Source organism: Phyllobates terribilis, unplaced genomic scaffold, assembly GCF_046119375.1.
Source record: "Phyllobates terribilis strain yellow unplaced genomic scaffold, ASM4611937v1 Scaffold_2__4_contigs__length_985480577, whole genome shotgun sequence".
NCBI lineage: Eukaryota > Metazoa > Chordata > Amphibia > Anura > Dendrobatidae > Phyllobates > Phyllobates terribilis.
The window spans coordinates 208,547,022-208,559,317 of NW_027362762.1; the positions used below are offsets into that span (position 1 = coordinate 208,547,022).

The 12,296-nt window shown below is 41.2% G+C and overlaps 1 protein-coding gene across 1 annotated transcript in view; it reads left to right on the plus strand.

Moving 5' to 3' along the window:
• Positions 1-12,296, plus strand: part of SUCLA2 (succinate-CoA ligase ADP-forming subunit beta) — a 97,844-nt gene that overhangs the window by 49,891 nt on the left and 35,657 nt on the right. The window contains exons 5-6 of the mRNA XM_073663835.1: positions 2,806-2,934; positions 6,596-6,734. Of these exons, the coding sequence (XP_073519936.1) occupies positions 2,806-2,934; positions 6,596-6,734 (268 nt within the window). The remainder of the gene's footprint in view (positions 1-2,805; positions 2,935-6,595; positions 6,735-12,296) is intronic.

Below are 12,296 nucleotides of genomic sequence, written 5' to 3' on the forward strand. Positions count from 1 at the left end.
TGTATGCACCCGCAGCATGCCGACACGGCTTGAGAAAAAAAATTGCAAATCTGCACTGCCCCATAGTATAACATTAGGCCGAGTGGTATCGCATAGAACATCGGATAGCACTAGGTAGTGTTATACAGCCGTCTGACTGCGTCTTTAATGAGACTAATGCACCCGTCCACAGGTGTTTTGGCCCACTCCTTGTGAGCAAACTGCTCCAGCTGTCTCATGTGTGAAGGATGCTTTCTCCAGACTGCCAATTTCAGCTCCTTCCTCAGATTTTCAATAAGATTTAGATCATGGATCAGGGCTCATGGAAGCCACTTCAGAATAGTTCAATGCTTTGCTCTTAGCCATTCTTGGATGTTTTTAGCTGTGTTTTGGATCATTATTCTTTTGGAGGACCCATGACCTGCCATTCAGACCATAGTTTCTGACATTGGGCAGCACATTTGACTCCAGAATGACTTGATAGTCTTGAGATGTCATTGTACCTTGCACAGATTCACGATACCCTGTGCCAGATGCAGCAAATCAGCCTCAAAACATAATTGAGCCTCCTCCATGTTTCACAGTAGGTACAATGTTCTTTTCTTTCTATGCTTCATTTTTGTGTCTGTGAATATAGAGCTGAAGTGACTTGCCAAAAAACTCCAGTTTTGTCTCATCTGTCCAAAGGACATTCTCCAGAAGCTTTATAGCTTGTCAGTATGCATTTTGTCAAATTCAAGTCTCACTTTTTTATGATTTGCTTTCAACAGGGGTTTCCACCTCAGTAGTCTTTTATGAAGTCCACTTTGGCCAAGACAGCGGCAGATGGTGTGATCTGACACTGATGTACCTTTACCTTGGAGATCACCTCAAATCTCTTTAGTTCTTCTTATTATCCGTCTCTTAAACATGTCATCAATTTTCTTAATGTGTCCGCTTCCCGCGAAGGTTGGCTACAGTTGCATAGACCTTAAAGTTCTGAATACTATGTGCGCTTGTAGTAACAGGAATATTAAGCTGTTTGAAGATGGTCTTATATCCTTTGCCTTTAACATTTTTGTCTAGAATTGTCTTTGTATTCTCTTGAGACAACTCTCACCTTAGCTTTCTTTGGTCCATGTTCAGTGTGATACACACCGTAATACCAAACAGCACAGTGACTACTTTTCTCCCTGTAAACAGGCAGACTGACTGATTACAAATTTGTAGACATCTGTGATGTTAATTACAAGACACACCTTAGCTTAACATGTCCCTATGGTGGTCACATTATTTTGAATCTTTTCTAGGCGTCCTATAATTTTTGTCCAGGGGGTTTTCATTATTTATTTCTATTTTTTGTTACTCTTCTGCTGAACCACAATTCAAAAGCAATGTCTGATTTTCATTAGTTGATTTTCTGCAAATTTAAGTTGATAACTTGAAACTGACAAAAGTAATTATTTCAGTGACCATTGTGTTTTTTTCTTACTTTAATAGAAGGGTAACCATAAAAATGTCCCATGTGCTGCTACCATACTGAAGCACAAGGTGGCAGCAGTATTCCACATAACCTCAACTAATGCGGTTTATCCTGAAGTATGATCTGTCCTGTCAGTGTCATGCACACCTAGCTTTCATGTGTAACTGCGTGCAACGGACAGCGTCTTTATAGGCTGCTTGACCTAACTTGCCTCATGCTAGGTTTCGGGCTATGTTTTTCTATCTTAAAATTCAGGGCACTTTGTGAACCAACAATGTAATTGGGTTTTGTGGAATGTTTTATTGAATTATATAAACGGTTGCTGAAGTAAATGGATAAGGTGTGTGTGCGTGTGTCTGCATAGTTTTAATGCACACATTGATCAAAATGATCTAATCACATTTAACTGTGTTATTGTATGTCGCAGTTCTCCAGAATGTATACCGTAGCATAAAGGGGTTGTCCAATACTCGGACAACCCCTTCTGAATCCCTGTGTTGCGCCCCCCCCCAACCAGTAAAATAATAACACTTATCCTCCCCTCCAGGGCCATTCCAGTGGTGTCGACACTCTCCTGGGGCTCACGTGTTATTGTCATGTGTTCCTTGGGGCCAATCAGCGCCGGCTTCACTCTGCTCTGCTGCGAACAAATCACATAAATCTGGGTGAAGCGAGAGGGCAGCAGCATCTCTCTCACGTCCTCCGGTTGTCTTAATTTGTCCGAAGGAGTTGAGAGTGAAGTTGGCGTTGATTGGCTGCTGGGATTGCATGACATAACGTCACGTGAGCCCAAGAGAGCAAGTGCTGACACTGCTGGAATGGCTCTGGAGGTGAGTATAAGTGTTATTTTACTGGGGATAAAACATAGGGATTAAGAAAGGGTTGTCTGAGTAGTGAACAACCCCTTTAAGGTTCAACTCGGCTAAATTTATGGGATAGAGTGCAAACTGTGCCAAAGTGCCAGGCTATTATTTCTCCTTCATCAGTGGCACAATGCATCCTGGCAAAAAGTGCTCACTACTAGAGCACAATCCATCACTCTAGAAGTCACCTATTCAAAGTCTAATTATGTGTTTTATACCACTCCAGCTACTGGTTCACATCTAGCCTTAGAAATCCAATCTATTGGGATCTCATTGATCATTTGGTTAATTGGAAGAGGCAATTGTAATCAAGGATGGACCATACTTTAAATGGGTAGCCCAACATGAACTTTCTCCGATCCCAGAGGCCTACCTACTATAAGGTCATGTGCGCCAACATATAACAGAAATCTGAATTTTGCTGATTCAGATACTTTTTTTTTTGCTGTATTTTTTACATTTCTTGCTATTCCTTGTAATGTTTTTCTTTTTTTCTTTTAGGGTCCCGTGTTGATTGGAAGCTCACAAGGTGGAGTTAACATTGAAGATGTTGCTGCTGAAAATCCTGATGCTATTGTAAAAGAGCCAATTGATATTGTACAAGGCATCCAGAAGGAACAAGCTGCTAGGGTAAATGGTGACAGGTTCCCTTTTTAAAATATAAAATCATTTTTTTCGTATGTGAACAAATACCGCAATCTTAATCGGTGCCTGTGCTGCATTCCACAAAGTTGTATATTATCCCCTGACTCCTTTTTATACCTCCCAAAAACATTTTGAATTGCTCCTGCTCTATATGCAAGTCTAGATGGTCCGGTCCCATTGGCGTCATTGCTGCGGTGTCTGTCCCTCCTCTCCTCTGGTAATCGCTGTCCTTCGTCTTTGAAAGATGTGGATGACGTGTCTTGCGCAGGGACATGATCGGCTTGTACAAACACACTTTTCTCTGCCCTATTGCAGGCAGAGCATAAAACATTACTACGTTTGTGGACCCACAATGCCAATATTTTTTTACCAAGCATAATATCTGCCTGATTATTGTTTAAAATACGTGCCCATCATCAATTTTCTTGCATGTTTGTGTTTTTTTTTTAATTTTTTTTATCTTCTTCTGCCCCTTTGTGCATTTAGCTTCAAAGAATTGAATGGGCTATCCTTTTCTTATCTGCTAAAACAGAAAAACAGAAGCAGCACACTGCTTCTCCTTAATGCTGCAGGCTACCTCTCCCCCTCTGATCTTGTATGTGTTTCGTAGATATCAACATGGGAAAATGTTATTTCTGTGGATGAAGTCAGTATTGATAGTTTTGAGTGTAGTGATTGTGACTCGATAGTTGACCAATATTAATTTCTGTTTACAAACTCAAAGTCCACATTTTATTGTTGGTACATAAGGTTCTTCAGAGTATGATCACACTCACCCCTGCAGGCATACTGTGCTACCATCCATTGCTGTCAGGGTAATGAGGATGCAGTCAGAGTATCTGGGGAATGTATTTTTATATACAAGATCATAGGTGTATATTCTTTTCTTGTATTAGACAGGGTCATTAGGTGCAAATGCAACTGGTATCAGTGGGATCTTTGGGAAAGTTAATCTACAAACTGGCAAGCAGATGTTTTTATTAGATAAGGTGATTAGGTGCACCTAAGCCTATGCTTGCATTAGAGCTACTGGAGGACCGATGGAGTGGAAATAAATGGAAAAAGAGAGCCATGGGGGAATATCATTAGAGGACTCTGTGGACAACTCTCTCACAGTGATGCTATTGCTAGATCTCTCTCTGTGTACTAACCCAGCGCTGCTGCCTTGTTTATTAAGTGGTCACTGAATGGTAACATTATTAAAGTGGTAACCGCATAATAAAGGATGCGGGTTAGTACAAAGAGCAAGATCTCATGATGAAAGCAGAATATCTCGTGCCTTAGTGTGGGATGGGCCACGAGATATTGTGCTTTCAGTGTGGGAGGGGCCACAAGATATTGTCATTTCAGTGTGGGAGGGGCCACGAGATATTGTGCTTTTTGTGTGGGAGAGGCCACGAGATATTGTGCTTTCAGTGTGGGAGAGGCCACGAGATATTGTGCGTTCAATGTGGGAGGGGCCACGAGATATTGTGCGTTCAGTGTGGGAGGGGCCACGAGATATTGTGCTTTCAGTGTGGGAGGGGCCGCGAGATATTGTGCGTTCAGTGTGGGAGGGGCCGCGAGATATTGTGCGTTCAGTGTGGGAGGGGCCGCGAGATAGTGTGCGTTCAGTGTGGGAGGGGCCGCGAGATATTGTGCTTTCAGTGTGGGAGGGGCCGCGAGATATTGTGCGTTCAATGTGGGAGGGGCCACGAGATATTGTGCGTTCAGTGTGGGAGGGGCCACGAGATATTGTGCGTTCAGTGTGGGAGGGGCCACGAGATATTGTGCGTTCAGTGTGGGAGGGGCCGCGAGATATTGTGCGTTCAGTGTGGGAGCATGCCGAGGTCTTACTACACAGAGGTTTTCGGCCTGACTTTTGCTAGACAGCCTGGCTCTTTTGGGGATTATTAGGGACCCTTCAGCACTATTTTGACCATAATTTATATTCAGAAAAATTACTTGTTTAGGGCTGCCCACTCTTGTATTAAATTAAAAGGGCAACCCCAGAATGGAGATAGGTACTTTAAAGGAAATGTGCCATCATAAAATGATTTATTGTGATAAAGAGTAATGCTCAGCGGCACTGGCAAACTCCAGATAACAGCTACTTAGTAGGACAAAGCGGGAACCAACCATCCTTGGATCTAAATACACTTCCCAAGGCAGGTAGAAAAGGAAACACAGGTAGTGGTGCTCAGCTCATAGTGAGAACTATGTTCTAATCCAGGTAAGAAAAAATAGAGGCGCTCAATACCAAATAAAGTGCTGACCTTTTATTGAAGCATGAAATTGCTAAGCTGGGCAGATGAAAAACCTCTGTTCTTACTTGGTTTAGAAAATCATTTATGGTTTACATTGAACTTTTGATTTAGGGTTTACATCAGTATAGTTTGTGTCACACCCCCGGCAATGACTAACTGCCGGCAGTAATGATGAGCGAGCTGTCAGTCAGTGTCGGGGGCATGGTCTCTATACGCTGAGTGGTGACTTAAGCCGCGCCGGCACCACAACTATGACTGAAAGCCGAACACTTCCAGGAGGAATAAAGTTAATTTCCCCCTGCAGATTAACCCCATATCTGCAGGTTAATAATGTTTATTCAAGTTTAAATATTTTTTTCTCAAGAATTTTTGATGTTTTATTTTCCATGTCAATACCTATTTTAAAACAAAATCTTGAAATTTCTCACTATAAAGTAACACTTCCAGTACTGTAGCGATTAAAGGGATTGTTCCCTTTCAGTTTAATTTCTCAAGAGGCTGTTTGCTATGAAAAAAAAAAACTGCCCTGTACCCAACATCCCTGGGTCGATTGGCAAGTCTCATCGCTATTCCAAGTGTCTGGTATTGACTGCAGCACGGACGTCGCCTGGGCTGTTTTTGTTTTTATAGCAAACTGCAACCAGAGGAAAACATTTAATTGAAAGGGAATAACCCCTTTAACTTCTCAGCAGTCATCTCCTCACATTCCGGAATGGTTTCACCTGCATATAGGCAATAGAAGGTTCAGGATTCCCAATTGGTGATGATCACAGCTCACCTCCTCCTCCTCACTGCACAATGACCTCTGCACAGATCACAGAGCATACATGCCCCACTCTAATAGAGGTCAATAGACCTCTCCAGCGTGGTTCCTGTCGTCCATCTTGCTGTTGTAAAGCACATCTCAGATTGCTGTTAAGAGAATCTCTGGCAAGATTGTCCCCAAACCATGAATTAAAAAAAATACTATTATGAGAAAAAAGTATATAATAATCTGGTTTTGGTTATTAAAAAATATATGGACGATACATTTTCATTTAAGATGGGATTCAATATCCATGAGAAAATGCACGTAATTAGCTTTTCCTCTTACATTTATGCTTACCTGCAGTTTGCTGGATTATTAAAGTAATTTTACACAAGAGAAAAAGTTACATCTTATACAAGTCATTAAATATTTGGTTGTGTTATTAGTGTAAAACCTCTGAAGAAAATGTATTAAAACAATCCGTTGTGCTTCTACCAGAAGTCTGTATGGGTGGTCCTTGATTATGTACGTTCCATCTGTGAGCCATATACATTAAAACAATAGTAGATAGAGTATATTTTCCAGGGAAATTTAGCTGATTCATCAGACTGCGATTTATTTATTTTTATTGTTTTTTTTTTTTAAATGTTAGCTTGCACAGAAAATGGGCTTTCCGGAGAATCTTGTGGATGAGGCCGCCCAGTGCATGATCAACTTGTATAATCTATTCATGAAGTACGATGCCACAATGGTCGAAATCAATCCCATGGTAGAAGATGCATCTGGAATAGGTAAGCAGCACTTTTGTGAAGGGTGTGTATTCCATTCATTTCTTCCTGCTGTCAGATGTGGCAGACTTTATGCAGTTTGCTGCTTTTTGACGCATTTTTATCTTTTGGTCTGGGAGGAGAACGGTCTTTTTCATATCCCAGTTTATTAATGAGCATGTGAGAAAATTGCTGTTAGAGAAATGATAGGAATACGGGAGCACAATTTTTTTATCATTCCTATATTGATAGGTTGTTATTAAAGGGGTGTCAGATACCTAAAATGTCCTTTGTAAATATATATTTTTACACCCTAACCACTTCTGTAATTAACTGTTTATTATAAAATACCCCACACTTCTTATACTGCTAATCCATAAATGTTATTTTTTTTTTACTTTACTTCCTGTGACGTTTTATGTAAAACATGAATGGCGAACCTTAGGCCCGCGATGACCTGTTCTCCGGCCCCCAGGCAGATTCCTGGGGATTAAAGTGCTTGGCCCAGCAGCTGTGTTTTTATGGCTACCAGCCATTTAATTTCTTGCTCTATGAGCACATGCATGCAGTGTTAGCTACTAAATGCTGAGGCACGTGCGATGAAAGATTACATCCTGACACCAGTCCCAGCGTCAAGACTTACTTTGTGGGTGGAGTTTGCGCAGTTTTTATGGCCCCCGAAAGATGGTTTAAATATCCAAATGGCCCTTGGCAGAAAAAAAAGTTCCCTATCCCTGATTTAATTTGAGTCTCAAACAGGACATCACAGGAGGCTGGGACTGCACTCAATTCCCTGCAGCGTCTATCACCCCTCCTGGAACAGGACGCCATCAGGGGGCTGCGCTGCAGTTACTTACTACGATTTCATGCATCGCTGAAGATGTTCTGGTTCTACTGCGCTGATAGAAGCAGTGGGAAAGGCGAGTGCAGCGCTGGCACTGTACTGTACTTCTATCTTCGCTTCCACATATTCCTTCCTGTTAAGCAAGATGTCTTCAGGAGGCAGAAATAGAAGCAGTATGAGTGACATCAGCACTGCCCTCTGATCCCAATTTGTTTGAGGGTTGTGCTAGAAGCTGTGGAGTGGGCGCTGATGACACTCACTTCTATCGGATAAAGATAGACCTGCACTGCCCAAAAGTGAAAATGGCAGTGTGCTGTAACCAAAAAAGGAGAGGAGACAATATAAAACAAGGAGTGTTTTCTTGGTAAAAAATAGCACCAATATCCATACGTGCTACTCTGCATACTCTGAATAAAAATATAATTTTATTAATCCAAGTAAACAAACGCACAATTACAATAAAAGCAATTAAAAAGCAAAACATAGAAAAATTTGTTTTCGCAAAACACACCACAGTTCCACATCAAGGACATGTAAGTACCCCACCTCCAAAATATACAATAATAGATAAGGGCAAAATATAAAAGTGTAAAGTATATAAAGACAAAAGGAGCACCAATATAGAAAAGGTCTAAGGATGCAAGACGTGCAAATATACTATCAAAGGAACCAGATGAAGAATATAAATAAATATGACCTTTTGATATTACCTTAAATATTGATATTTTTTCTATCCTTACCTCCTGATGAAATCTTGCTTCACAGTTAGAAGATACAGCGGCGGAGATAGAAGTAGAGTGCTGATGCTGTACTCGCCTCTCCCACTGCTTCTATCCACGCTGTTGAACTAGGATATCTTCAGCGGGCATCGGTGCAAGAAACTGTAGTAAGTAACTGCATCACCGCCTCCTGATGACGTCCTGTTTTAGGAGGGGCAATATACTCTACAGGGAAGCGAGTGCAGCCCCAGCCTCCTGTGACATCTCGTTTGAGACTCCTCTCCAATAATACATCACAGGAAGTGAAGTAACAAACACATTTCGGGATTAGCTAGATAGGCATAAGTGGAGGGCATTGTATAATAAAGCTAGTTACAAAAGTGGTTAGAGAGTAAAGATAGGTATTTTAAAAGAATGTTTTAGGTACTGGACTACCCCTTTAAGTATCTGCTTATAAAATGTATCATCCTTGAATCCCTGGATTTTTAGCTTACAGGTGCTGCTTAGGAAGGTTAGAGTTGTAGCAGAATATCAGTTGTGTGGGTTAAATTTCTGTTTGATTTCAGTTAACAAGAATATGTCCATTTTCTGCAAATATCTTAAAATTCGAGACAAATTGAAATACAATTTCCATCAGAAATGTCATAATATTTAACTGATAAATGTACTTACATAGTTGAATAACCCAGGTAATGCAATAAGATTTAATTGTAATCTAAAACCTGGAAGAAATGATGAACGTGGTCAGAGAGACTCATAGAAAAGCTCCTTTCTGTTTGTAAATGAGTCTCAATTAAACTTTGTGTAGTTTGTTATTGGAAGCTTAAGGATTTGCTGGTCGGGGATTGAGAATAAAAAGTAACCAATATCTGTCAGGGACCATTGCGAAAAGTGAACCTCTGAAATGCCAGACTGCTGCTGAAAGGCCTGAAGTCCATCTGTGTTCCTCAATGCACGTTTGGGCACCTACCTTATCCCAAAGCAAAAATGAGAAATTCCATCCGTATGATAGGCGACAATCCTAACTTATCCAAGAGTGGTTTGCAAAATAATTGTTGACAAATCCAAAAGAAGATGGAACTGCATGTCACCATAAAAACCGTCTCAAAAATATAACAAGTTTGTAATTTTGCCCAGTGGCAGAACTTGAAGCTCTTGGGCCTCAATGCAAAATCTCCTACAGGGCCCCTATTAGGACTTGTCGTTCCATATGGCTCCAGGGTCGGATGCGTCTGCAATCTCTACATTCACTATAGTTGCGCCCCTGATTTTGCTTCTTTTGACTTTCTTTTATTTACTTGATCTGCCTTGAAAGGTTGTGTGAAGTGTAAAAATCCTGAAGATATTCCTACCACTTAAATCTGTCAATTCGGCTTATCAGTAACCTTTTCTTACTAAAAGGTCATGAACATGAATCCCTTGGAAATAGTCTATGCTGATGGTGATTTTTTTTTTATACTGTGATATGCCTGTGTGTATTTATGTACTTCCACCTATAGGATATGTATGATGTTTTAATGTAAATAAGATTACAAAATGAAGATATGGTTTATGTTCAGTAATAGCAGTGGTGTTAGCTTAGCGTCTGTGAAGTATTATAAAAGTCGTCTTTGTAAGTTATTCAGATCATACTATTGACAGTTATCACATTAAAGGGAATCTGACACCAGGTTTTTTTTTTACTCCATCTAAGAGCAGCTTGATGTGGGGCAGAGACCCTGATTCCAGCGATGTGTCACTTACTGGGCTGCTTGCTGCAGTCTTGATAAATTCACTTTTATCGGCTGCAGATCTACCAGTTCTCTGAAAGCTGAGCTCTATATAACCCGCCCACAACACTGACTGGCAGCTTTCTGTGTACACTGGCATAGGCAGAAAGCTGCCAATCAGAGGTGTGTTGTGGGGTGGGGCTATACAGAGCTCATGAATATGGAAGGCTACATGGCAGCAGGTTTATTAGTCCTCTAGTGATAAATTCACTGTTTCATCAGCAGGAGATAATCAGCACAAAGCAAGCAGCCCAGTAAGTGACACATCACTGGAGTCAGGGTCTCTGTCGCTAAATCATGCTCGTCTCAGATTAAATGGTAAAAACCTGGTGACAGATTCCCTTTAAATGAACTATTCAACTGAATGGATTTCTGATAAATGCTTATACCGTTCATAATAATGTGGAGTTCACATAATTCATTCTAATGACTTATGGTTTTAAAAACACATTGGTAATAAGCTGTTAGATTGTGTTTTCTAACTATGTAAGAATGGCTGTCAGTTGGTGCTGGAAGTTTAGTCGTTCTGGAGAACAAACAACTGGAATAAACCTATCCTTTGTGCTGTTTTTATGATCATGTTCTTTGGTATTTGTGTTGTGTAGACTTGGTTTACGTTCCCTCACTAACCTTCTGCTATACAGCGTACATTTTCTACTGATACATACATTTTCACTCCCTTTCTTGCTCATTTCATTTTTTTCTGGTGACAGAAATAGTCCTAATGCCTAATGGTAGTTGATTATATTGGATTATATTCCCGTCCTCCCCCATTGGTTTTACCTTGCTGATCAGATGCCGGAGTGGCTCGCCTGCCCCATGGCATCAATGCCTCTGACTCACCCTCCATTGCTGAGCATTGTGGATGCTCAGATAATTGAAACATTTCATGCCACAAAGCAAATCTAATGTGTCTCCTGAAAGTAACCATCTAGAGAATGTTGTGGTATTCTGCAAATGTCTGTTTCATGTTGCGAATATAAAATCTTGCCATTTGCTTTTTCGGATACCACATTGCTTATTGAAAGTATTACTGTCCCTTATCCTGTTGTGTTGCATCACTTTATTACATTTATTTAGGCTTTTAACACACTGATCAATGGAAAAATAATCAATATGAATGGGCAAAGAAATCGTTACAAGGTGCACTTTATTCAGTACATTTAACATAATGAATTGATTGCATAACAACATCCCACTGGCTGTATAATACCCCAAAGTCATTATTAGAACAACCATTTTGATAGAAATACCAGAAAATTAATTGAATTCCGTTTTTATGTCCTTTGCATTAAAACCTCCTCGTGTTGACTTGCGGCAATAGTACCTGGACAGCCGGCCGCTGTGACCCCAGCTCCACGCAGCTCACAGTCAACTAAGATCTCATTGAATCCGCCAGCCCCTGCTTTCAGTCCACATGGCAAGATCAAGGTATACCTTGATAAATGGGACCTTTTGACCTACTCCTCTCCAGTTCCGTCACGTTGGATGGTGAACATTGGTGTACAGCCATTTTCAGGTCTCTCCAGAGATGCTCAACTGGGTTTAGGTCCGGGATCTGGCTGGGCCAGTCGAGAATGGTCACAGATTTGTTCTGAAGCCACTCCTTTGTTATTTTAGCTGTGTGCTTAGGGTCATTGTCTTGTTGGAAGGTGAACCTTCGGCCAAGTCTGAGGTCCAAAGCACTCTAGAAGAGGTTTTCATCCAGGATATCTCTGTACTTGGCCGCATTCATGTTTCCTTCAATTGCAACCAGTCGTCCTGTCCCTGCAGCTGAAAAACACCCCTATAGCATGATGCTGCCACCACCGTGTTTCACTGTTGGGATTGTATTGGGCAGGTTATGAGCAGTGCCTGGTTTTCTCCACACATACCGCTGAGGATTATCACCAAAAAGTTCTATCTTCGTCTCATCAGACCACAGAATCTTATTTCTCATAATCTGGGAGTCCTTCCTGTGTTTTTGAGCAAACTCTATGCGGGCTTTCATATGTCTTGCACTGAGGCGAGGCTTCCGTCGGGCCACTCTGCCATAAAGGGCTGCAGTGATAGTTGACTTTGTAGAACTTTCTCCCATTTCCCTACTGCATCTCTTGAGCTCAGCCACAGTGATCTTGGGGTTCTTCTTTACCTCTCTCACCAAGGCTCATCTCCCACGATTGCTCAGTTTGGCTGGACGGCCAGGTCTAGGAAGACTTCTTGTGGTCCCAAACTTCTTCCATTTAAGGATTATGGACGCCACTGTGCTCTTAGG